The sequence below is a fragment of the Chamaea fasciata genome, unplaced genomic scaffold (genome assembly GCF_029207755.1).
Source record: "Chamaea fasciata isolate MVZ Bird 193981 ecotype frontalis unplaced genomic scaffold, bChaFas1.0.hap1 SCAF_9, whole genome shotgun sequence".
Lineage (NCBI taxonomy): Eukaryota > Metazoa > Chordata > Aves > Passeriformes > Sylviidae > Chamaea > Chamaea fasciata.
In genome coordinates this window covers 16093938-16121240 of record NW_027094094.1, presented here as the reverse complement: position 1 = coordinate 16121240, position 27303 = coordinate 16093938, and the positions used below count along the sequence as shown (strand labels likewise).

The 27303-nt window shown below is 39.8% G+C and overlaps 2 protein-coding genes across 4 annotated transcripts in view; both read right to left on the bottom strand.

Annotated features, from left to right (window-relative positions):
* Window positions 1–731: 731 nt before the first annotated feature.
* On the bottom strand, window positions 732–10951 carry SLC35G1 (solute carrier family 35 member G1). The gene is given in 5 exon segments (XM_066191210.1): window positions 732–6203; window positions 6699–6879; window positions 10682–10890; window positions 10892–10927; window positions 10929–10951. Coding segments are annotated over 5 exon segments (1209 nt in total). The 3' UTR covers window positions 732–5443.
* Window positions 10952–24669: 13718 nt separating this feature from the next.
* Window positions 24670–27303, bottom strand: part of LGI1 (leucine rich glioma inactivated 1) — a 30385-nt gene continuing 27751 nt past the window's right edge. For all 3 annotated transcript variants that reach the window (XM_066191205.1, XM_066191206.1, XM_066191207.1), the window contains one exon: window positions 24670–27269. In XM_066191205.1, coding sequence (XP_066047302.1) covers window positions 26452–27269 — 818 coding nt within the window. In that variant the 3' untranslated portion in view covers window positions 24670–26451. The remainder of the gene's footprint in view (window positions 27270–27303) is intronic.

The window sequence follows — 27303 nt, the reverse complement described above, 5'->3', positions numbered from 1 at the left end:
CAAGTTGTCCTACAATGAGTTTATTTTTGAGCATACCAAGTGAAGAGGATGCTGGATAGACAGACCAACACTGCCAGTAATTCCCCACGATGTAACTCACAGTCCCTCATCTATTTTTCCCTCTCTAAGTTACACCCAGAAAAAAAGGTCTGTCACTGCCTCTCAAAGTTCTCAAGCACAAGCCTGAGAAGTCACTTCTGTTATCTTCTGCTCTTATAAGAACTGACAACACTGTAGGAAGCAGCACTGCTGCAAGGATAATAGAAGTTAGCAATCTTTCTGTAATACTTACCAAATGTGATTTTTTTTCCTCTTCAGTGAAAAGTTAATAATTAACACACAAGATAATGGGAACCACATGGATGAATCAAGTATCACCTTGTGACAAGTGGGACATGAGTTGAATTCCAATCATGATATATGGTAATAAAACAGAACAAAAAAATCCACAGAAACAGACTGCCACTTGGACACAGGAAAATTTAACTTTACTGATCTGTCAATGCCACAGTGTTTCCAGTTAAGAAATTCATGTATGGAAGTTGAGGAAGCTTCATTTTTTTCACTAGCTTGCTGCAAGGCATAAAAAGTGACGCAACACGATAATATTAGCAGAACTTGAGGCCTATGTTCATGTTTACCAGGGACTGTTTGATAACAGTCCTTTCATTAAGTTTTACAATCAATACATTCAGTTATATTCCACTAATCAATGCAAAGCCAGAGATTAATTCTTCAGGATCATTTTATTAGCAGTGAGGAATATAAATCTCTTATGAAAATATTCTTAACATTTCAATATACAAGAATTGTCTATAAAAATATACTACTAAATAACAAAGCCAGTAACTTCTACAAAACATATAATTCAACATATATTAAACAATATATAGGACATAGCAAAAATCCTTTAATTAATGCTGAGGGTATTTTGACCCCTTTTTGTCGAACAATAATTCACATAACATAGGAAACTACTCATTCTGATATACAGAAGTTATCACCATAGCACTCTATGTGTGCTCCCCCCTGAATTTTCCTGCATCTGCAGGAACATAAAGCCACAACTTTTCTTTGGATGGACAGGGAGTTATGACCCCAAAAGCATTCTGCTGGTAGCTGCAATGTCCTGTGCTGAAGTCAGTGTTCACATCTGCTGTCGGCACTGCCAACACTGAATCCATGATGGGACAGGAACAATGTTTTTATTACCCTTGTGGGGCTAATGCCACAGATGAGCCTGCCATGGTAATCATGGTTAGAGAACTAAAAAACAGACTTCTCCTGGGTAACTACTGCTAGTTAGAAAGGAAATAACTTTGAAAGAGGCTGCCTTCCTAGAAATAAACCTTCCAACAGGCAGCTCTTAAAGAAAAGCTCAGGGAAGAGAAAATACCATGGGAGTAGTTGTTTATTTTAAATTATGATCAAGGGAAGTACGATCCATTTTGTCATTACTAATTATGGGAAGCACCATCTTGAACTTTTTGGAATTAGGAATCTGTTTTCAGAATAAAAATTACACATTTAACTAGCAACATCACCAATGTTTTTGAGGTTACTTCATGCCTGGCGTTAGACAAATGCCATTTTAATTATATAGACCACCCTTGTCTACACAATGAGCTTGTCAAATTCTTGGTGTAGACTTATTTAAAAGTCCTTCTTTAAAGGACTTTTAGAGCATACTTTAAACAACCAACTTAACCTGAAAGAAATTGGCTGGTGCACAATGACAGTACAAAGCCATCAGCTTTCTATAGAAGAGTTGGATACATAAGGCTTTAAGGCTACAAAGTCTCACTGAAGACCACCAGCAATTAGTGTCTTGCATAGTAAAGAATATATGAACCAAAGTTATGATGCATCGCTAACAACTAAATCTTTTTATCCCTATGTTTCTGTGCAAAATAACCAGTAATTAATTATTATGCTTTCTATTCAGAATCTACTGAAATCAGAACACTGAATGAATATGTTGAAATTCAAGAGAAACTTAACATTACAACAAAGCAATTGCAATGCAACAATATTCCATCGTGTTACATAGGCAGGAGTTTCTATTAGAATAGTATATTTATCCAACTTTAAAGTAAAGATCACAACAGGACACTACAGACAATGAACATCAATGTATTTCTGACTCAAAGCTCAGAAAAGTAACTTTTGACCCTGAGAAACTTGCTGTATTAAAAAGCTAAAAAAGATGAGAATATAAAAGAACCAAGGCTCAGCCAGTTTCATTTCAGATTCTCACACTGTTAAGCTTTGAAGGAAAGTTTTACCATCCTGACAGAAATTTTAAGAAACATTTTCAATTAAAAAACTCCAGCATTTCATGGTATCCACACTTTCATAGTTTCATTATCTTTAAGGCTTGCAAATAATATTTAGGTTTTCAACTATATTTGAGAGGAAAAAAAAAATTTAAAAGTGAGGTGGTTGAAGAACTTAAAGCTTAAATGCCTTTCACACCCAACATCACCTAGAAAAACCAATTACAGAAACTAGCTAGTCATGCTTTATGGATAGAGAAGCCCTAGTCAAGTCCTTCATTCTCATTCCAGTTAAACAGTTCCCTAAAAGATCTATCAAAATCAAAACAATGTTCCAAAACATACATCCTCCAACATAAGATCTGGTTTAGATTATTATTTTAGCAACTTAAATATTTAGCAAGGTTTAAGAACAGCAAGAGGAAATAAGCAGATGAAGCCATAAGGAAACTCTGTATGTTTGAACAAAGAAAAAAACCAATCATCTGGGGGTTTTGGCACAACTAGTATATTGAAAGAGTTTCTGCTAGAACTTGAGACAAAAATTACAAACCACTATACCTAGATGTTGATTTCTGGTCATGTAGCATATTTTCTACAATTACTTATGTGTTAAGGGCAAGAAAACAATCCTTTTTCCAGTAACCTGTTCTTCTCTACTAAGTGTAAACAAGATTCATTGAAATCATATGAACTAAAGATGTTTTTCAATGCAAGCTTCCAAATAATTTTTATTCTGTACTGACAAAGCAGTGTTCATATGCTGTAATTTAAACTACTTACTAATCTTACTTCCTGATGTTTTTATACTGTCATCAAGTTTAGGCTACCCTGGTTTTGCCCTCTCCAACAACCTTACCAAAAAGATGTGTACTGGATGAGCTCCCAGGGGTAGCTCATCACATAACCACATAAGCATTGAGCCAAGGAGAGAACAGGGCTAGCTGACAATCCAAGTTTGCAACAATCTGAACTGCTTTGGAACCACACCTTATAAGCTGCAATTCAAACACATACATATTACACATGAAGTGAAGCAGTGAAAAATGCAGTCTGTTTTCCTTCCTTCCCCTGAAAGCCATTGCTCAGTGGCAGTGATGGTTAAGCAGCAGAAAATCAATCCCAGTTCACAGCTTCAAGTATTAAGCAAAAAGAGTGCCAAACCGGAATTTTATTATTATGTGAGGCTTTTAAGAGATAGTAAAGCAGTTTCCTGACCTTGTCAGCAGTGGCTGAGCTTCAGCATTCAGGAAAATCAGAGAACAGACAGCTGTAAGCAGGAACCAATTCTACCACTCAAGTGGTGGATGAGAATCTTCTCATATCCATAAAGACACTCAGATTCACCGTGCAGGTTTTACCTACAGAAACTTGGACAAAGATAGCTCCTCATATCCAGATACACGGAAAAGGTTTTTCTGTGAGGTAATGAAAAACACCTGGAGGACAACTCAACCATTGGTCCCAGCCAGCACGGCTTCATGGATGGCAAGTCTTGATTGTCAAGCCTGATTTCCTTCTACTAGAGGGTAGCCCACCTAGTCAGTCTAGAAAAGCCAGGACACATAATCTTTCTGGTCTTCAGCAGAGCTTCAGACACTGTCACAGCATCCTTCAGGACAAAATGTCCAGCACACAGCTGGAGAACTGTATTAAACAATAGGTGAGCAACTGACCAAGTGACCTTAGCAACTCCTCATAACTCTGAAAACCTCCTCAAGATACAAAGGACCAAATAAAGACTCGCTACAATTTTCTTTAAACTTTACTGAGACCAGACCCAAAAGTATGTAATGTTCAGCTTGGGAAAATCCCACTTCCTGATGCTAAACATTTAGTCCTCCTGAAATGTGAAGGACACCAACACCAGGAATAAAACTATTTTTCTTTAGTATTTGTTGCATTCAAGATAAAGCCTACACAAGTGAGAAGATGTGCAAGAGAAGTGATAAATACAGATTTTAAAGGGCCAGCGTGAGAAGCAGGGCTGAAGTTGCCCACTAGCACAGTCTGATGCAGTGTGGATGCCCGAATGTGATGTGTACGCACAGTGTCACCCTTCCACCAAGCTTTCCTCAAACCTGTTCTGTAGAATCTCTGTATGCCCTTGGCCAACCTGCATTTTCTGTGAAACTTTGCACTCTTGTACATTGCGCTCTTGAACATTTTTAGGAAACAGGCAAAAGCTTTAATGTAAATCCTCCTAAGTTAATGAAGGCAAAGGAGACTCAAACTTGGTCTTAAAAAGAACTTTTGTATAGAAGAATCTAAAAAGAGTCATAAGCAGCATTAAATATAACCTATATTAAATACCTAAAAAATATAATCTTTTGCATAGAATAAAGAAAAGTGCAGCTACAGCGCAGCATTCCACACCAGAAGAAAGGGTTAATTTATGTGTAGTTACTTAATTAACTGTGTCTCTCATCACTGAGACTGCAGCAACTAAAGACATGTTTATAAGGAAAATCACTTTGGAAAAACAAAAAAAGTGATAAGGTTGCTTCACTATGTGAAGTAAGTGCAAATACTTGAAATTCTTTTTTTAAAAGAGCAAAGCTGATACGTAATTTTCACAAGTTGGTTTTCTCCTGACATTACTTAGAAAAATTAAATCGCTTTTGTTCTTTTAGAATCCAAATTAAAATTAAATTCGCATTTGGCATCCGTTTTGTGCAAAATAATAATTAGAAAGCTTATAGAAATACAAGCTTTATCTATACTGTGAAAGCTGGTTGTTTAAGGATTATCAACTCTTCATTCCCTTCTAACTTTTGTACTGCAATCCCTGTGGTAATCAAGCACAGAATAGTATTAAGTCTGGGAGACTTATTTCCACTGCTCTGAAAAATAAAGGAAGAGTTTAAGTGGAGAGTCAGGAACTTTAAGAAAATAAATATAGTCCACTTTTGAAAGAAAGCAACAACTTTTAAGTATCTTTCTACTGCCCATATTAGCATGCCTAAATGTAAGAAAGAAAAGTATATACCTCATCTGTTGCTAAAACATCTTAAATTTTGGTTTAAAAAAAAAGTCAAGTTACTTTACTGGATATAATTTGGTACTACAGTTTAGTAAATGGGATATTTGAAATAAATTAAAATAAATATTATGTTTATATATCTTTCAAGGTTGCTTGTTTCTGTAACGAATTTGTGTGTATACTGTTAGATTTCCCTCTGTTTGGCTTTTTTCACACTATGTCTCCACTTACGAATGGCAGTTCCAGTACTACTGGCTACTACACAAAGGGCACCACCCACAGTCCACCAAGTTGGTAGCTGATTGAGAAAAAGAGCTTGTAAAATAAAAGCAAACACCACATCCATTGTTCTCATTATTGATACTGGTCCAGCTTTCTCTATCTGTAATGCTTTTGTGAGAAATACCTGACCCCCCAACCCTAGCAAGCCTATTAATATTAGAAAAACCCTATCTCTACCACAATGTGGTAAACGCCATTCATTCAAAATGAACAATGCTATAACACATCCAATTAATCCAATGACGGCGTAATACCAAATTGACAAAAAATAATGCACAGATTTCCCCACCTTCCTTATTATAACAATAGTCGAAGCTGCAGATAACGTGCTTGCAATCGCTGCTATAGTTCCTTTAAGGTGATCCGAGTAACTTCCTTCAATCCCTGTAACACGTGAGCCAAACAGAAATGGTGGTCTGGCAATAAGAATCACTCCAGTGATTGCAAAGAGAGTAAACAGAAGATCCCAAAGGCTGTATTTCTCTTTGAGAAAGATCCATGCCAACAACGATGTAAAAACAGGACTGGTAAAAGTTATCACAGTGGCATCAGCTAGAGGCATGGCTTGGTAAGCGTAGTAGAGAAGAACCATTGCAATAGAGCCAAGGAATCCTCGGAAGAAAAGAAAAATTCTTTTACCTTTTGGTCCCAAAAACCCTGTTCTGAAAAACAGAAATGTCACATTAATGTCACTGTCTTGCTTATTTCATGACTAACATCCAAATGTATTTCAGTATGGTATACACTTTTCTTGACAAGGGAGTTTAATACCCAAAAATTCTTAACTGTCTGATCACAGACCAATTTATTTCCACCATGACCCCCAACCACATTCAGAGTCCAGAACCTGTTCTTCTAGTGATTAATTTTTCACTTGGAAAATAACCCAAGAGTATCCACAAATTACCTTCTGTTTTTTCAAGATCACCCCTTTGTGGAAATAAAAGCATTTGATACAATAATCCTAGCAGAAGACTCTACCATTCAGAGAGTCAAAGGTTTTCAGTTTTCTGAATCGTATTAAGAAACTATCAACTAATCTAAAATAATGCAGTTATGCAACTGAAGTCAAAACTAAAATAACATTGCAACTGTAATTTGAGTGATAATTCTAGATGTAGTTTTAAGAAATAACTTTAAACATTTTTTACACTTACTTGTAGTATATTAAACCGGGAAGAACAAATGCCATTTGGAAAACACATCGAAATGCACTCACTTCCACTGAATGTACATCTTCTATTTTTTTAAGGAATAAAGAGGCCACTGAGAAAAGGAAGGCAGACAGTATGGTGTAAAACAGACCAAGTCCTGGGCACGCAGCTTTCTTCTTTGTCTCTGCAACAGATAAACTACAATTAATAAGGATCTATTAGAAGACTTCTCTGATCAGGCAGCTCCATACACTGCAGTGCTCCACATATCTGTAACAATTTTTGTGATGGAGAACAGGGGAACCAAAGAAACAAATGCAAATACTACATGTATTTACCAGACCTATCTCAAAAATACTTTTCACTGACCATCATGGGTCCTCTTTTTTCTTAAAACAGGGTGTAAGAGATGAACTCTAACACCTGAGATACAAACCATGGCAGTTCTATGTGAGTTAGTAGACAACTTCTTGTAGGTATCAGACTAGTACGGGTGATTTACTATAGAGCCTGGTCACAATTCTGCCCAGAAACCAATAAATACAACAGACTACAAAACAGTCCATGGTCAGATTCTGAAACTATTATCTTGGGAATCAGCTGCTCAGTTAACTCAGGTTCCTAAGCAAAAATTTAATTCCCTTTCTCACAAATACACAATGTAAAATCTGTGTACAGAACATCACTAATGTTAAAACATCAGTGGTCCGATATCTATCATAATTCCATGCAGACCTTAGTTTATGCTTATTTATCAGACTTCCACTTCCTGAAAGTTTCCCAAGTCTAATATTTCTATGCAGGTTTCCTCATTGCCTCAGGCTCTCTTCAACAACATACTCTTCCTCGTTCCACTCATTCTCTCCACCCAAAACTATTAAAAAAAAAAAGGGGGGGGGGAGAAAAAGGAAGGAGCGGGAGAACTGTGAGACAAAGAACTGTGTTGAGGTCAGCAGCAGCAATCTCCATGGAAATCAGCCTTTTCTGTTATTGCTTTGTGGCATAAAAGGAACAGTATTTCCACTGAACCTAGAGATGAATACCAGGGAAAATACAGGCCATCTAAAAATTTGAGTGGGGCATCACCTCACTATCTCTTTCTTTTTCTCTACCTGCATAAAATATTGGTTGTTTTTTTCCCTGTGACTCCCTCTAAAGATAGGATCAAGAACTCCATGTCCCAGAGCCAGTGTTTTGATAAGAGGGTGCCTCGTCTCACATCAGTGTAGCAGCCTGTGAGCCTTATGGATACTTTAAAACATAATCAGCCGGGTACTGCTGCGAGTTGCTTAGCAACTAAGTATGGTTTTGAGAGGTTGGTTTTTTTTAAATTAACAAAACTTGTCACAAACCATTTTGATCCTCCTTGAGATCAGCACTCAAAGCTGAGAAACTGCATCTCAGTGCCTAGAAGGAGAGACTGCAGGCTGACAGTCCTAGGGACCTGGCCTTTACAACAGCAACCACAACCTGAAGCAGGCAAAAGGTCTGCTTCCCAAGGAATCCTGCCACACTGCAGCTGAAAACGAGTTACAGCTTCTATCTGAAATATTCCTGTTTAGCAACAGCCTCTTACATAAGACTGACTACAAAAACTACTGCCAACCAGCACTGGACCAGGACACCCACCAACTATAAAACAAAGTGGATTTAAAAAATGTTCATGAACTACGTAATGCCTTAATCCACATAGGCACATAACAGAACTACAAAATCAACAGTCTCTAATATTGAAACAAGAGGAATCAGACTGGCCTACAACTGAAATGGGAAATCCAAACCCGGGCTGGCTTATGGATGAACACAGCACAAACAGAACTATTAACTTTTATTTCAGGCATGATAGCTTCTCTGATTATTACAGAATGAAGCCAACCTAAATAAAGGAAGCGTTGAAATGGAAAAAACAATTAAATTAAAGCAAAATACACTGAAAGGATCTTACACCCAGAACTAAGCTTTGAATTGTAAGGAACAAACAAAAATCAGAAGGAACTAATTTCTGTAAGCTACCCAATACACCAAGCCTATCAGAAACAGAATCTTCAGAATCTTGTAAGACTAGAATTTAAACCATCAACATCTTGAATTGCCAAAGCATGTACTCAGTGCAACGAGAAAGTGTTTTATTTCCTTTTAAAAATAAAATGGTCCAAGTTCTTCCACCAAAAACAAGAACTGCAGTTCTGAAGAGTAAGTTCTTTCAAAGTAAGTTTTAGGGAGAAGTTAGGTTAAGATAACATTCCCACCCCAAAAAATATTAAGCCTTGAAATACTAGCCTAACACCATCAAAACAGTCAAGCACTCATGCTTTTTTCAAAGAACGCAGCAGCCCAAAAATCAAAAGGTTTCAAGCAGTACCCAGGTCCTCTTTTTTGAGTGGCTATAGATTTGGTTTTCCAATTTTATTCCCTGGCCATCTCCACACGTAATGCTTTCAAACAATTTTCCATTCCTGTTTTAAGTCATAGGTAAATGCCTCCCACCGCTCCCTGTTTCAGGTGTAAATTCTAATTGTGTTTTTAATGCTGTACTTGCACAATGCATGCAATGAAGAAAATCACACTTCTCACACACAGGCATCTCAAGAACAGTAGCAAAGGCAGAGGAGTACTGGCTATGGGAAAGACGGTCAGCGAGAAGATGATCTCCCAGACCTTCAGGAAAGGCAGAAGAGTCTCCACATTGTGAAAAGCAGAAGAGCTCTCTGTGACTTCTGTAAAGTGCCAGGAGCACATCAGCCTGCAGTGGAATTAATCATGGTCATGCAGACAAGATCTACATGTGATTCATAGTCTTCAGTCATAGACTCAGTCAACAATTTCGTGAGACAGATAGGCCAAAACCAAAGTACTCTTTCTGGTTAATTAATGAAAGTTTGTCAGGGTTTCAAACACCGTTTTTTAGGGGTTTTTTTCCCAAGTTTTGCTTTAGAAGTGACACTAATGTGAGTTTCACTAATGTGAGTTTCACTAATGTGAGTTTCACTAATGTGAGTTTCATGGTGAAGGACTCTGGCCTCTTCACAACTCACCAACAAACGTATTTTCTGCTGGAACGTCAATTACAATCAATTTAATGACAAGCACGTTTTCAGTGAAGTAGTTTTTTTAAAAAAAAGTACTCGAGATAACATCAGAAATTATTTTAGGATGGCATCTATGTTTTATGAGAACTGCACCTTAAACCTACATGGTCCATATTCCACAATACGTTTGTGGCTTTATCAATTGAAAATCATCCCGAAGTGAAGCGCTGACTCGAGTTAGGATAAAACGATTACACTCAGACTAAAGCAATGTAAGAATTGCCCAAGAAGTCACAGTCCTAAGGACGTGGACTAACTAAAGCGCATTCTCAAATGCGTTTATAGTGCCAGAAGTTCACACAGGCAAAAGGCACCTCTACTTACCCAAACCTGACAAGTCTTACTTTAAAACTTTAAAAACAGGAAGTACTGTTTTCCCGAGGAATAATCGCTCCCGAAGCTCTCTCAAAGGCCACAGAGCGGCCCGGCCCCGGGGATGAGCGGTGCCGGCGCTCTGGCCGCTCCCGGGGTGCGGAGGGCGCCGGGCACCCGGCCCGAGCCGCGCCCGGCACGAAGGCACAGGGCACAGGGGCACGGAGCAGGTCGTGCCCGCCGGCTCGCTGACTCCTCCACCGCGGCCGGCTTGTCCGGCCAAGAGGAGCGGGAGGAAGAGGGCGAGGCCGAACCCGCTCGCAGGTGACCCGCGGGCACCAGGTGCGAGCCGCCGGGGGGCGGCTCGGCGGCGGCTCGGCGGCTCCTGCCGGCGGCGGGGCGGGCACCGATGCCGGGCGCCCTCTGCAGCCGCCCGAGCCCGCTCCCCGCCCCGCCGCCACGTGCGGACGGCCCGGTGCCCTCGGGCCGCTTCTTCTTGCCCCGCGGGATGTCACCCCGAGAGCGGGCAGCCCAGCGGGGACGACGCTGCCCCCCTGCCCCGCCTGCCGGAGTCCCGCTCCTCACCAGGTGCCTCGCAGCAGAACGGCCAGGACGCGCCCGAGCGGCAGCCACAAGCGCGGCGCTCCTCGGCGCCCGCCGCCTCGACGCCGGGCGCCGGGCACAGGCGCGGCTGCACCGCACCCGGCCCATCCTCCCGGCCCGGCGGCACCTCCGGCTCCTGCCCGCCCGCCGCCGGAGCGGCGTCGCCCTCTCCGCCCTGACACAGCACCATGGGGCTGCCGCGATGCTCCCGGCGGCTCCTCGGCTGCGGGCGACACCTGCCCTCCTGCGCATGCGGTGCGGCCGCCCAGCGCCGCCCGCCCTCCGCCCGCCCGCAGCGCCGGGCACCCGCGGGGGCGGTTACACCGGGGCCCGGCTCCGCCGCCCCCCGCCGGGCCAGGCCCGGCCCCGCCCGGAGCCGGCCGGGCGGCCCGTCCCTCCCGCGGCGGGTACCTTGCCTGCGGGCCCGGCGGCCGCCGAGCGCCCCTGCCGGGACAGGAGGCGGCGCCCCGCCGCTTCCTCCCTGGCGTCCCCGGAGAGGGACCCGGCGAGGGCAGCGGGAGCGGCGCCGGGGAGCAGCGAGGCCGCGGTGCCTCGGGAGGGGGAGCTCTGAGCCCGCCGGAGAGCCGAGGGGGCCGCGCAGGCCGCGGCTGCTTCCGAGCAGAGGACACAAAACACTGGGAGAAGGTGACGCGAAGTTATTTTAGGGGCGTTGTTGCATCATGTGCGCGCCCGAAATGAAAGCAGCGCAGTGTGTGTCCGCGGCACTGACCCGGCTCGGCTCGACTCGGCTCGGCTCGGCTCGGCTCGGCTCGGCTCGGCTCTGCTCTTCACTTCAGCCCCAGCCCTGCCCCGGCCTGGCTGGCACGGCGGGAATTCCCGCTGGGCCGGGCTCCGCGCCCCTCGGAAGAGCCGGGATGCGCCCCGGCGGGCCCGTCGGCGTCGCCCTGTTACTGGGCAGCCAGAGCATCGCTCCCTGCGGGAGCTGCTGCCTGCCTCGGCTGCACTCTGGGGGCAGAAGGGACATGGGAACCTGGTGGGCAATTCACTCAGGATTGTTAGTAGGGTACGGAAATCACTCAGCCACCTTCTCGTATGTTTTCTCTTAAGAAAACAATGCCGCCTGTGCCTTTGGGCCAGGGAATCGGGAAGGGTAGAGAGAAAAACAGGAGCAGCCCTTTTTCCTTACCCATGAAAAAGTTCAGAGCAAAAGAAGCAGAGTGAATTTAAAATGCTAATTTTTTTCCCTTTTGAGCAAGTTGAACTATTATCAGTAATTAAAATGAGAGGAATTTCTATTAAAAGGAAAGATTTATGTTCACATTAATCTCTTAGCTGAATAAATTAATCTGTTTATTTCTTTATTCTTAACAAAGGGAAATGTAATCTACAGCTTTAGCAAAATGAATGCCAAATGGTAGATAAAAGCTATTTAATACAAACGATTTTAAGTTTTCCCTCAAGCTACCTCATAAAAGCTATTTCAAGCTTTCGGTGTCTCTAATTTAGCACATTTTATAGTCCATGCTAACCCACCAGAGGCTGTAAGTATTTCATTATCTTGGAGCCAGCATTTGATTAATGTGACCAGAATTGTTTCACAAATTGTTCTTTACTAAAAATTAGATGTGCTATATCAATTATTAAAATAAGAGAAATCAATTAATAACGTTGTGTTGAACAATTATTTCTAAATATTTACATTATCTTGCTATAAAACAAGAAAATAATTAAATATATGCTGCAGTGTTTATAAACAACTTGTGTTACAGTTCCTATCAACATAGCTCTCTACAAAGTTTATAGTGAAAGCTTTACTAAATCTTTCCTCTGGAGATGAAAAATTTCCTAAACAGACACTCTTAATTAAGAAGTTGCTTTTTCTTAGTGCACTTCCCTGTTACTCAGAGTTTGGTTTAATTTAGAAAGGGAGGTGCAAATAAACCTGGCAGCCTGCTGCTTTCTCAAGAACCTTACACTTCTCTTCACTCCAAGGTAGTGCAGCACAAAACTAGAGCTGTCCTTCCCCAGACAAGTTTTGGTGGAAGAGCAGTGAGGGTTCTCTCTCAGCAGCCATCCCGGGCTGGTGACCCCACAGGTGTCTCAGAGGAGACACCTGGCACATCCCTGGGGCAGTGGGGGTACAGCAGAGCGTATCCACTCGAATTCTTGTGGCTGTCTGTACACTCACTTGGTGAGTTGCCTCTCGAGTCGGTAACAGCAGAAGCAGCTGGCTAACTCAAGTCTCCAGTGGAGAAAACCAGAGCCCAAACATGGTCCACAGTTCAAATGCAGAACAAATTTTAGTGAGTTCTTACAATTTCTGGCTATTCATTAAAATATGCAGATTATGTATTTGTTTTTCAATAGTAGATTTTTTTAAAGTGCCACAGTGCCAAGTACTGAGCTGTAGACAGTTCCAAAGAGACTGCAACAATCCCTTCTGTACCCCTCCATGTCTGGTTTTGAAAGAGAACATCTGAGGGCAGTGTTTGTTTATGCCAAGATACATGAAGTGTTCTGTTTGCTCCTGGTCAAACTGCCAGGTTTGTCTCAGCTTGAGAGCTTCCAAGTTCTCCTTGTAAAGTACAACCCTCTTCTCTGAACAAGGAAACAGAGCAATTGCAGCTGCCCAAACTAACCAGCAGGCAAATGTAATTTGCAGTCATGCTGCCCTAGATGGGAGAATTAAGTACCTTCATAAATGTGACAGGTCAGTGTCTCATGCAGCTTTTTCAAGTACAGATTAAGTCTCATGTGTGTAATACTGTGCCCAGAACTAGCTGTTCCTTTCTCCAGCACATCACCTGTAATATCTTTGCTGAGTGCAAACTCCATAAGAAAGGGCTTTAGTAAACTTGGGCAATTTGATCATTGAAATTAAACTGCAGCACCAGCTAGAATGGCATTTATTTGGTTTCCATAATATCGTAAGTGCAGAAAGTGTGCCACCTCCTGCATAGTCACCGCTCTCCACACACTGAGCTTTCTTAGGTTGCTCTTTCCAAAGGAGGAATATTATAATCCTCTTCCAGAATTTAATTTAGGCACAGGTTTTTTCATTATAAATTCCAGGAACAAGCCAGTACTTTACTGCAGGTTGAGATCCAGGCCTGACAGGTGCTTTAAAGTCCTGTAATGAGTCACTGGTCTTGATCTGTGAGCCTGGTAAGGGACCCTTTGGTTTCCATCTCCCCCCCTGCAAATGCCGTTTCTGACTCCTCAGAGTGGCTTTCCAGAAACACTAACAAGCACAAATGACAAAGCAATTAAGTAAGTTTTGTGGAGAACCGTGGGACTTTGCTAAGAGATTATAAGAACTTTATCCACTATCAGATAATTTCTTTTATCCACCACTGATACATTCTAATAAGCTTTTTGGAACGCTGCAGCTCCTGGCGGTTTAGTGAGAACTAAATATAAACTGAGGGAGTCCTGGAACTGACCTGGCCCTTACTCACCTCTCCTAAGGGCAGCACTAAGAGCTCTGCAGAGCTCCGGCAGGAAAGAGGTCTGGATTCCTGGTACTGCACGTGGAGCACCCTGGTGACATCTATCCCAGTTTGATCTGAACATAGCTGTGTCAGCACTGTTATGCACTGCTTAAGCTATAAAAGTAGTAGATTTAAATCAAAACAGTAGTCCATGTCAATGGCTTTTATACTGTAAAAATGTCAATTCTGTAAAACCATTTTTTAAAGTTTAAGTTGTCTTGCAAAAAGCTCATCCAAAGAAATACAGACTAATGTGAAGGAAGTAACAAAATAAATAATAAACTTGCATGGTTTCCTTTCTTTCTGAAAAGGTTTAAAAAAAAAAATCAGATAAGAATTACTTTCTCAGCTTCTGAAATAGATCCAACTCTTAAGTGCATTGTAATAACCATTTACCTCTGCACCTGAGTGCCATAAAACTGATGATTATTGCAGCACCAAGGAGTTTCATTGTCCTAGTCATTCATTCAAACTTCTGTCCAACCCGGAGTTGTTTGGGAATCAGCTGAGGTTGATGGGCACATCTGGTGCCTTGAGAGGTCATCTACTCGACCCCCCCTGCTCAAAGCGGGGTCAGCTAGAGTTCAAGACACTCTCTCTCAGGATTTTGAATATCTCCAAGGATGGAAACTGCACCACCTCCCTGGGAAACATATTCCTGTGTTCAGTCACACATTAAAAAAAAAAAAAAAAAAAAAAAAAAAAAAAAAAAAAAAAAGTAAAAACAAAAGTTACGTTGAAAATGAATGAACACTTGTAGTCTTGCCGCCCAGTGAAAATGTGGTCCATATGAGCTCCTGCCTCCCCATCGAAATTCCAATCTGTCTTAGTGGGGTTTATGTCCATCTCAGGTGTTAGAAGAGACCTGTATTTTTCAGCTTCCCTGTTAAGGTGGATGGCGAATGATTCTTATTTTTGCCATCACCACAAATTGCTTCCACATGAATATAGAGGACTATTAGACAAACATTTTCATCTTGTGTCACAGTATGTTCCAAGTCTCACAGTTTTCTTCTTCCTGAGTTGGTGGTTGTAATGAATAGCACTATGAAACAGGAGATGGGGTGGAACATGGAAATAATAGGGAATCCTGCCATTACGGTCAATAGAATGGAGATATCCTGAGGCTCTTTTTAACTCCATTTTCCAGAGTGCACTATTAGCAGTTGCTCTTCAGGAGACTGAAAGTATTGAGATAGGTAGATTCAGTAGAAGTAAGAAGTAACAAAAAATTCTGTGGTTTCCAGAATGAAAGATTTTATTTTCTTTACTTCTGAAGAATTGAAAAATAATGGATAAGCAGGAGAATATTCAAATTCTTCTTCTATACTTGTTAGGGTGCTTTCAATCCCATATTAAAGGTATACTGCTGAGCAGATTTTGGTCACATAAAGGTCATGCTTCTGTCCTCAGATGGCTTAACTGCACTGCTCACTAAGTAATCAAGTCTCTGTAGCCAATATTCCTGGAAGGATAAATTTAAAATAATTTTCTGTGTACTCTGAAGATCGTAGTGGTTTCATTCTTGTATTTCACATAAGTGTCTGGAGAGCTTATGCAAATTTAGATGGTGATCCTTAAATTTAAAAAGTTATGTAATTTTGTTCTTCTCTTTAAGCATGTGGAAAAGGCTGTTATTCCAGTACATCTTCGAGAAAAAAAATATTTTCGTTTAATCTCCTAATGAAAAATCTGTCTTATTCCTCCTTTTTTTTTTCTCTATCGTTTTATTTCCACCAAAGAACATAAACATCTAAGCAAACCCACAGAGTGAACTTTAGTAACTCACTGGTAGAAAAGAAAATGAACAGTAGTCCTGGTTTTGTGGATCATTTGTATTTGCCACAGGCCAAAACACTAAGTTTTGTAAAGCACAGTGGTGGTGGGTGGCTTTCAGGTCTTGGCCTGGTGCTCTGAGGAAGCAGCAGCACTTGCTGTCGTACTGCGGTGAAGTTTTATAGATTGTTGCATAACTAGCATATCATGCTAATCTCAATGAAAGGAATTTTTAACAGTAAATGTGTATTTACACACCATGTGTGCCTCTCTCAGGTGTAACTCCTTCCTGTAAGGTGCATAGACATACATGGGTATGTTCTCTATTTTGTGCTGTGATACAGTGCAGGTAATGAACAGAATTCCTAACGTTTCCAACTGGCAGGGCTTGATAAAACATGTACAAGGGTATTACTTCTACTTCTTTAGGAGAATCTATATTTTTAATATAAACTTGGCAAGTCAACCAGTGTGAAAGTCTGAATTTGGAAAAGTCTCCTTTCTGGCCAAAGAATTGTGGGTGGGGTTTTCTTCAGGTATGTTGTCTCATTTGGTGGGTTGAAGGTATCTGAGTACTCACTATACATAAAAAACTTCCAGGAAAGTTCCTGGGGTTTTTTTAATGCTAGGGGAATATGGATTCACTGTAGCACAGGAACTCTTATAATTCCAGTTGTTTATTGGAGCCATTTATGCAATGAATGCAGGCTTGGCATGTTCCCTTTCCCTCACTGCATTTCTTGATGCATCAGTACTATTTTGAGTTATGAGTTATGAGTTACTAGCCATAAAACTGAGTAAAGCTCTGTTCCCTTTGAAGAAGTTGTTACTCATAAAGATTAGGATCAGTCAGTGGACACAGAGATGCACAGTGGGGAAAAAAAAAAAAAGGAAAATACAAGAAACTTTAAAAGAAATCCAGAAAAAAATTCAAAAATTAATGGCAAAAAGAAGAAATGAGCATGCTGGAATTTATGTATGCACTGCCCTCGGTAGCTGCTTCTCCTGGTAAGCATCTCCTCCTGGTAGTTGCTTAAATTTAGATCTTTCCAAAATACAGTGCTTTATTTTGAAATATCTAAATTTGGGGTTTCAACAATATAAGTCTTGAACATACTTTTCATTTTAAATTCTTTCCCAAATCTATCCCAATTTCTGTATCTTTCAATAAAACATGTTTGGGAATTTGGTAACATTTCTTGGATTCTTTTACCTCTCCCTTGGAGAGGTTCCTGGAAATCTTGGAAATACTTTTCCCCATTATTTAGTTGCCACTGTTTATAGCTGAAATTACTATAAAAGCTTGTTCAACACAGCTACTAAAGCCAAAGGGCTTGGAAGAGGGAAGGGCAGGTATAATTTGAAACACAGATAGAAAAAACAGGAGTAGGTAGAAGGTTATCATTTACCATTCTGCAACCTGCTTGAAAAGAAATGATGTAATCATTAAATACATACTTCTGAATTACTTGGAGAATGAGTAGCGGACAAGAAGGAGTATTCCTTTCTTCTTCATAGCATGCAGCACCATGGAGGGGAAAAGAAAAAAAGAGAGAAATAAAATATTATGTAACTTTAAAGTTTGTAGTGGTAACTTTCCAGAGATTTCTTTTCTGGCAGGCAGTACAGTACAAAAATCAGAACAGAGGAGTACAGCTTGAGTGCCATTGAGGGTCAGAACTCCCAAGGAGGAGTGGAGGAAAGTGCAAATAGCTCATAGTTGCCACTTTTGCTTGTCTTGTTTTGTTCTGTTCTATAATGCCCCTTATGACTGTGGAAAGAAGATAATTAGTTCTATTTTATTTTGTCACTGTCACTTTAACTGACTCTTTACAGCAGTAGAAATGGCTGAATGTATAGCTTCTCTTTGTGGAAAGGGAGAGAACTATTTCAATCAGCTGCATTTCTTGGCACTCACACAGTGTGTTTCGTATTCTGTAAGCTCTCTGCCTGGGGCTGCTCTGCGGGGCAAGAAGGGGGAAGTTTCCTTACTTGCCACTCCTATGAATTATTAAGCGATTGTTTATATTCCTTACTTGAAGGAGATTATTCTTCATTAGCTTCTACTTTTCCTCAAAAATTTACATAAAATGTAAATAACCTTGTCACAGGTGATGGATCAATATTAGTGTCTTGGGACTCTATAATACATTTAGATATTTTTATATATGTGAATGATTGATTATATTGTTACATTATTATATAAAGCATATTTGTGTTTGGTATTTATATATGGACAAACGATAAACGTATGAAATACTAACATGATTCAGCCTGTGCACCTCTCACCTTATTCCGACAAGCTGGTGCAATGCTCGCTCCTCTAAGTTTGCTTGTACTAGTATGTTTAAAGGGGAGTGATCTGAAATGCAACTCCGGCTTTTGTTAAGGAAAGAAAACCTTGCAACACAGATTTTAAAGCCCTTTCCCTTTGTCAGAGACATAAGTGGGGTCTTTTTTTTTTTTTTTTTCATTATTTTTTAATTGAGTCAGTGCTCCTTCATTACCTCCAGGAGCCGCAATGCAGAAGAGCATTCCTCATTAGAGCAAAAAACCCTGCTGCTGCCTTGCATGAGGGATGTACCTGTTCTAGGCATTTTGCTGTCCACAAGAAACCTCCTTAAGGCAAGAAGCAGGGTTTCTTTTCCTTTCTTGCTGGAGGCTGAGAGGGAATACTGGGAAATCACAGGGCTGTAATTCCCATACCGTTTGGTTTTCTAATAAACATCACTTCTGGCCAAGTAGGCAGGACATTTGGAGCACACAAAGCCAGGTCTAACTCCAAACGGTTATTTTTATGTCCCTGTAACCTCAGCTAGCTCAGATCCTGTGAACAGTGCCAGAGTGGCAGCCCCCTAGGAATGGGCTGACCAAGCTTTTGCGGTGTGTGCTGACCTCTGCAATCTGTTCCCGGCTGCCCAGCAAGCGGATGCTAAGTGAGCTCGGGTTTGATGACACACACAGGCTGGTTACTCCCTCTGAAATACCAGCAAAACCGCGAACGTTCTGCCGTGCACGAGCTGGTGCCCTCAAGACCTTGCTGAGCTGTCCTTGTCACTGAGAGGAATGCCTCTGCTCTGTGGCTGTACTTCAAGGAAATGGTTTCTGTTGAGGCATGAATGGAGCTCGCTCCCTTCTTCCAAGGGCAGCTTCTGGGCTGCCTGCACCGTGTGCAGGAACAAGGAGGGCTGTAAGGTATCTCAGAGAAGGAAGGACCTGGTTCGAGGGAGCTCTGGCTGTATAGAGTGATATTGTTCTGGCATAATTTATTTGCAATAGTCTCATCAGGTGCACTTTGCAGTTCATATCATTTCTTTAACTGATTATTTTGCAACTGCACTTAATTGCATTTATACAACTTTTAGATGAAGTCACAACCACACCCACAGGATTTTTTGATAAGCAGTTGAAATTAGCTTCATTTTTCTTACTCTTAGATCCTCTGATAGCGTCACTGCTCTCAAAACGATTTTACAGAAATTCTGAGATGAGTTGTAATTTTGGAACAAACATTCATTTCCAATTCAATTCAAGCAAATAAAATATGATTATCATAGTGCTGTTGCAGTTTGATATACTCCAGAACCCTGTATAAAAAGGCAGAGCTTTTCTAGCAGCTGCTAGGTGCCAGATATTTTTTCTTGGCCTCAGCCTTGAAGTGAGTTGAGTTTCAAGGACTCATTGTTGTCTTAAATAATACTAAGGAGAAGTTAAAGATAGGATTTAAGACTGGACTTATGTCAGTGCATATGAATTATTTAGAAGCAGTGGATTTTTATTTGTTTTTGCAATCTATAATCCAGGTAGCTAATGACTTCAGGTGTATACATTAAAAAGATGTTCTCTTTTTAGTAGTCGTCTGTATATCAGAAAATTTAGATATTCTGATATTCTGCAATTAAACTTTCTGTTCCAGACTTTTCCTTTTTCTTCCTTTGTTTCACACTTTGGAGCAACATAGATACGGTGCTTTTCCTGAATGGGCAGTATCTTTATGTTATTGTATATGGGGGACAAAAGGGACCAGGATAAGGGTTTCAAATTACACAGTTATTTGGAAATTGTGACAATAGGAATTGTTTGTTTGTTTGTTCTTCCAAAATTGGTGATTTGTTCCTGTGGTTTAGAAATTACTCCCTCACAGGAAAATACTCTTACCTGCTTAATCATAAGGTACTTTGCTACTAATATTCCTACAACTCTAATATTCAAATCTTAATAATAAGCTTATAAAAAGCTGAGTTCTGTTCTTCCCATGGGAATCTACTTCTGTCATGACTTACATAGCTGAAGCCAGCCTCAGTTGTGCAATTACATTCTCAAGTGCTTGCAAATTGTTTGCCAAATTTTTTTAATTGTTGACATAATTTCAGGGAATTATTGTTGCTGTTATTTTACAGATTTCATCAATGCTCACATTCTCAGTATTGTAAATGCTTCTGAATGGCCATCATATGCACATCTTATTTATGTTGTTTTGTGGACCTCAGCAACAAAGTTGAGCTAATTTCTGAGCACTATGTCTCAAGGACTGAAAATAGGAAATGCAACACTGGAGCACATTCATTATCCAGCTGCTTGGCTTTTCATCCAAAATGGTTACAGCCAGATGTTTCTGACAAGTGCAAAGACTCTCCTTTTCCCTAATAAAGAGCAATTTTGTTCAGTACTAAAGAAATAGAGTTAAAAGTTTTATGTAATTTATCAACGTTTGACTTTCTGAATGCTGTCCCCTGTGTCACTGCCTATGACAGTGAATGCCACAGTTTAATTTGTGGGGGAAGGAATTTTGGTTTATGGATTGGGGTTTGATAGTGTCAAATGCCATCTTGTTCCACACCCTCAATGAATTTTTCCACATCTCTCTGAGTCCTTAATTAGCCTGCAGAGTTTTTTGAGATGCTACATTAGTACTGCATGCAGTATCTCAAATAAGGCAACGGCAGTGATTTGCCATGACATGTAGTGTTGTATTCTCCCTATTATCCTGCACACGTGGTAGCATTATTTGTTCTTTCCTGTTGCTGTATATTGAGATTAGTATCTTTCTGAGTTGTACGCAACAATGTCAAGTTGACTTTCTTTACTGCTAATTTAAACTTCGCAAGCATTTCTTTCCTATGTATAGTATTTTTCATTTCTGGACCCTCAACTTCACTAGTCAGCCTGTCTCACTTGCTTAGTTACCTAACTTCTCCTGAAATTTTACACTTCCATTTTCATTTATAATTTCAGATAAATGTGGATCTTACCGGTCTGAAATCCCACTGGTTATTCCATTTAACTTTTTAGAAAAATAGATACAATGTTTGTTACTTCTAGTTCTTTTGGACATAAATGATTTTTAATGAAGGACTATGTATTCTTAGCAGATCAGCCTGTTTATTCTGAGGCTCTTTCAGCATTTTTGGATGCTCACCATCTGGGCAGGTTGACAACTTGCTAACATACTGCTGTCGCTATCCCAGGCCTTCGAACAGGAAGTGAGAAGGGGTCAGAAAGTCCTTTCTCAATTGAAATAATTCAGTAGGAAGAATAAAGTAAGGCTGAGTTGAAAACAACTTTTGAGAATTCAAAAATTGATGTGATGAATGGGAGATTTGGAACAGTAACATAATTATTGCCATCCTCTACTTCAGTTTATTTGGAGTATAAATAAACAATTCTATTAATATAAATATGCATATTTAGGGGCAAATTGCTTTCTACTGTAACAAATTTGAAGACAGAAGTATTACACTACCATAACTAATCGGAGCAATTCAAGGTCCAAGGTCTCAAAGCACAAATACAACACCACTTCTGTACAGCACACTGGAGGTCTTTGTAGTTACAGTTCATTTCAGGAAAATTCCTGAATAGAAATAGGGTTAGGTTTGCCTCTGAGCACTTTGTTTAAGTGAACTATAAACAGAGACATGCCTGTAACACCAGCCATTAGAATTCAGAGTCATCAGTAAGGAAGAAAAGTTGCCATTAGCAGTAAGTCAGGCAGTGTACCGCAGGTCGGTCTGGAGGAATTGAACTCCCCAGGACCTCTACATTTATCGGTGAGTTCCCAGCCACAGAAACACATTGAGCCATTCTAATCAATAGGAGTCTAAATCACAGCTTTACTGCCACGCTTAGGTCTCCAGATCAGCAAGAACGAGAGGGGAAGGCTTGCAGGCATATGAAAGGTAGTGGGAACTGTTGGCAATATGTGTAACAAATCAGAGAGAAAACCTGCTAGGCAGTGGGGGAGGCATTAACAACTGAGTGAATTGAGTGCTTGAGTTTGCATTTTCCATCTGCTGAACCTGGCTTAACTTCTGTCTGGCCCTGGCAGGGCCCTGGCCCTTTCTGTGGGCGGTAGCGTGCTCACCACTCCCTTTGGGCCACCACGGCTGAGACTGATGTAGCACACAGGTGTCAAAAGCAAAAAAAATCCACACATTAGGATCATGGATGTAGTGCATTAAGTTTGTAAGCCTCTTACTGAATTTTGCAAGAACTGGGTGATTAGCTGGATTTTCAGGGGTCCCCACTGAGGAGAAACACATTATGTCTTTCACAGGAAGGAAAATACTTCCTTGAAAGGGAAAACTTCCACTCTCTTGAGATTTGCTGTGGGCTTTATACTCTGTTCCTAGTTGTAACATTTTGGGCATGCTGACTTCTCTGCTTTCTCTTGGTGCTGTTGCCAGTCTGAGGACTTTTTGTTACTCCTATAGTTTAAAATATTCTTTATTTTCCATTGAATGCTAACACAATGTATTGTAATGCTTATATACATAAATACAGCTGTTAGTGAGCTTCCCACTAGAACATATCAAAGCGTATCACACGTTACTAACTATGCAAATAATTGTTTCCCATCCTCAAGCGTACTTCAAGTGGCTGTTACAACCCCTTCAAATAAAGTTAAAAAAAATAATTATGAGAAGTTATAATTAAAATTAAATACAAACCAATAATAAATTTCTGTTGGTTTTTTTACCTTATACAACAAGATATTTCCTTACTGAATTTCTTTCTTCATAGGAAGAGTGCATTTTGGAATATTTTTTCAATGGAAAATAAGTAGAAACAAAAAACCTGCAAGTTCTAGGCATTGCAATAGACAAAAGAAGTTGCACATGGTATAGTATAAAATATTCTGAATGTATTTTATATGTCTCTTCCCAAGTGGAGAGGTGCATATTCTTTAATATTTGTGCTCTATTAAAAAAATAATGAAGTAGCTGTAGGAATACAATACTATTCCATTAATGTTCTTTTTTTTCTTAGGCATTAACATGACTAAGCAGCGTCAACGATCAGCAGTACCCATTAATAGCCTTCAATACTGTCTTCTGTAATACATTTAGTACCTTACATACTCAGTCATAAACTAAACAATTAGGGAGTTTAGAAAGTCCGTTACAACTACAGAAGACAACCAATCAGCCACAAGTAACACATACTTTGCCGAAAGAAATAAGTTTTTTTAAACAGTATTTTTTAAAAGCATATATGATAAAAGGTTCTATTCTAGATTTTTTCTGACTCTTCCACTGATATCAGAAGGAGTACCATGCAGAGAACCAGGACAGAATAGGGCCTTAGCCTTATGCTCAGATGAGCTGTTAAAATGCCCAGTCTCTGAAATCAGGAAGAAACAGCACAGAGAGCCATCTAATGAGCCTTTGCGCTCTTCTACGTTAAGGATTATGAGTTCTGTTCTAAAAATACCCCAGTTCCTTATGTGGTACAAAGAAATGCTGTACTCGCACAATAAGAAACTGGCTGTTGTCCCTGTGAGTCTCCACCTGACATAAACCGACCAGAGAAAGGGATTTTCAAAAGAGAACAGGTTTTGATGCAGCATTTTATCATAATCAGCTGACCTTCCAAAAATGGCATAGGCGTTAAGAACTTCCCAAATCACTAGTGCTTGACTACAGGAAAAAATTATCTGAAGGAACAACCAAACTGATACTGCAGTTGTGTTCTCCAGCAGATTGATCCCTTGCTTCCCTCCACTGTCCCATGGCTAGTTTCATATGTATTGTGAATGTAAAATTCTAGTGACTCACACCCTTGCAGACATTTAAATTCCTCCTTTAAAGCCAGGGGTAACAGTGAATTCCTGTACATCTGTCACATTATTTCAGAGTGAGGTAACTCAGGAGAACAATCATGGCACTACGATAGCACAGGCCATAGCCAGCATAGCTGGCTGGCTCTGAAATACATTTCCATGAAACAACTTTTTCAAGATACACTGTGAGACAATACGTTGTTTGTAAATAAATGTTGGTAGCAGATTAGCAAGTATCTCCAACTCCACTTAAATTCAGCCAGATGTTTATAATATGTTCATAACGAGAAGGATGCATTGCCATTATCTTCATAATTTGATTGAGAGTGCATGTAGGCAAGTATAATGGGAAAAAATCAGATCAAAACCAGTGCGCATAATTCAATAGGACCTTAAGTAAAAGACTGAAACAGAAGACAAGAAGAAATAGAAAACACTTAATGGTTTGCTGGTAGATTGGAGATTGGGTTCATGACTTTATACTTCATTCCTTTCCCATGCAGGGAAGGGCATTGAAGAAGAAAGAAGCAAACTGAGGTGGCAATCATAGATGTGCAGCCAACATTGAGAAATAATAAAAAATATTATTTGGGTTCATCTGGCGTTTGAAATCATGCTCATGTAACAGCTAAAACTATATAAAGGAAATACGGTTTGACATATAAGGGAAACTGCCAGAAAGAGATTATTTATTAAGATGATTTTTGGAAATGTATTTATTAAGAAAAAAATGGGATGTTTCAGTTGTGAAATACAGTTTAAAAATCTTTCTACTCACATTGTAAATACTTATGGAAAAGGTAGTTATTAAGCCAAGTGCTTAGCAGGGCATATGCAGCTACGGATAAAAAGGCATCAGAAAAATTAACTTATAGAGTAGTATTGTTCAGGTGAGATTTTTTCTTTTCAAATAACATTAAATATAAAAGAAACCCCTCCATTCTTTATTACAGAAGCATACTGTTTAGGACTGGCTTCCTAAATATACATTAATCAGCTCATGTGATTAGCTGACATGCACAGTGCGATTAGTTTCATTCACCAATCTGTGAATGAACATCTGTGAATGGTAGAAATGTCTAGAAATGAACACAGTATTCTTGTCTGTATTTTAAAGATGGCACTGGAGCACAATGCTTGATAACTTAAGTGAACGCAAAGGTGTCTAAAATAAAATTGAGCTTTCTTCCTGAGCTGCAGCAAATCATCTTCAGCATCAGTGTAGGTTTCTCTCAAGTGGTGCACTAGATGTATGTAAACAAAAGACTATTTTAACTCTGAGCTTGTAATAGATTTTGATGCCACATTCAGATTTGGCACAATTTAACAGATATAGTTAGCTTCCCTGGAGTTGCATACACTATACAAACTGAATTTATCCTGCCACATTCAAAGTTCCCTGAATTTCAGAAGTACCTGGAACTAAGATTCGTTGCCGGGTAGTGGAAAAAAATTTACTTCCCATTCACTAGCTCCATTCAGAATAAGGAATAAATTCATTGAAGATTAAATAATTGCAACTACAGTGGAAAGACTTGACAAGGACACAGAATTCATGCAAGTGATGTGTGACAGTTCAACTATAGAAATAACACTAGCTGAAAAATAAGCTTTGCTTCTAGCTTTCAGCACAGTAACAGCCCCAGTGCTGTACAAGAGAATTTTTTTCTGCTGCTTCAGCATCAGGTGAAGAAGCACAGACCTTTACCTTGTCTTTCATTCTGCCAAGTTCTTTGTAAATTTTAAGAAAATCACATCCAGGTATACACAGTACAAAGGCCTATCCTACAACTAGATGTGCATAACTGAAACCTTCATCCTACAAGCACATCTAGATAACTAAATTCTTTTTTTCTGGTTAGAGTTCTGTTTAAGTCAGTGAAGCTTTACATAAGTGCAAGGATTGTCCAGGTGATAATTTATAGGCTTGTGTTTCAATGCACTGTTTTAATCAAGAACTTCTTGTTATTAGTCAAACCCACCTGATCTTCAATATTGTGCATCTTCTATGCAGTACAACACTGCATTGGGCAATATGCTTTCTTGGCTTTACTTTATATGTGTATAATATATACACAAATAAAAAGTATTACCTGCAAATAATATTTGGAATGTGAAAGACACAAAATGTAAACATTTTATTTGGCAGTTGTTTCAAACAGGTGAATAAATAAATGGAAAAGTACATCTTAATATTCTTTATAGCAACAGATGCAGTTGCACATGTATTTACATATTGTGGATGCAAAGAACAGTTAATTTAATTTCTTTTTGTTAAAAAATGCAACTTCCAACACCACTAGACTTGACAATTAAAGATGAAGATACTAGTAATACTTTGTTCTAGCAATCTCAACTTTTAAAGGCATTCATTTGGAAGTAAGATAAGAGAGTCATCATGCATTTAGTTCATTTTGTCCACTTACGGTAGAAAGTCTGATGTAATCTCAGAATTATGAGTGTCATGCGCTTAAGTCAACTATGACATGTTTATAAATCAATGTAGTTCCCTTAAAACTTGAAGCAAAGAGAAAATCTCGTTTATCGATGGAGACATGTATGAAAGATCTTGGTGCCTGTACGTTTAATTCTTGAAACTTCACAAATTTTGCCTTTTCCGCATCCCAATAATAGACTTGAGTGAAAGAATAATCACTTCCAAGAATGGCATATTGATAATTATTTATCTGAAGTGGTTGGAATACCATTGACCCTCGGGATGGCATCCTTTGTAAATCCAGAAATGCTGAACCACCCCATTTCATTACTTTAGAGTCCCCAATAAATCTTGTTAAGCAAATGTATACATCCTCTTTCACTTTGAAATGCTTCACAGCATATGCATCTTCCATATCTTGAATATCAAACCGCTTAACAAATTCATTTGTTCCTTTGTTCCATTGATATATTACAGGTCTTTGCGAACTACTTGACAGAATTAAATGTGGTTTGCCAGATATTTCAAGATACTCCACATCAGTATCTCTGTACCAGGCGTGCAGAGACTGATGGGAATAAAATCCATTCCCATTCCACTTGTAAACTGTGGTGAAACCAGCCTTTGAACTGTCTGCAACAACAAAATACCAGTCTTCAGCAATCCTGAAAGTTTCAATGTCATTGGGTTTTCGGATTTTAAGGATTTCAATATCTTGAATTTTTATAAACTTATTAGCAAAAATATCTCTTTTATATATGTGGGAGCCTCCAAACAGCTGTGCGACAATGACATACAGCTGACTCTCAATAACAATAGGTTTACACACAACAGTTGAAGTACCTATAAGAAGAAAAGTAAAAGACAGGGTTAGTAC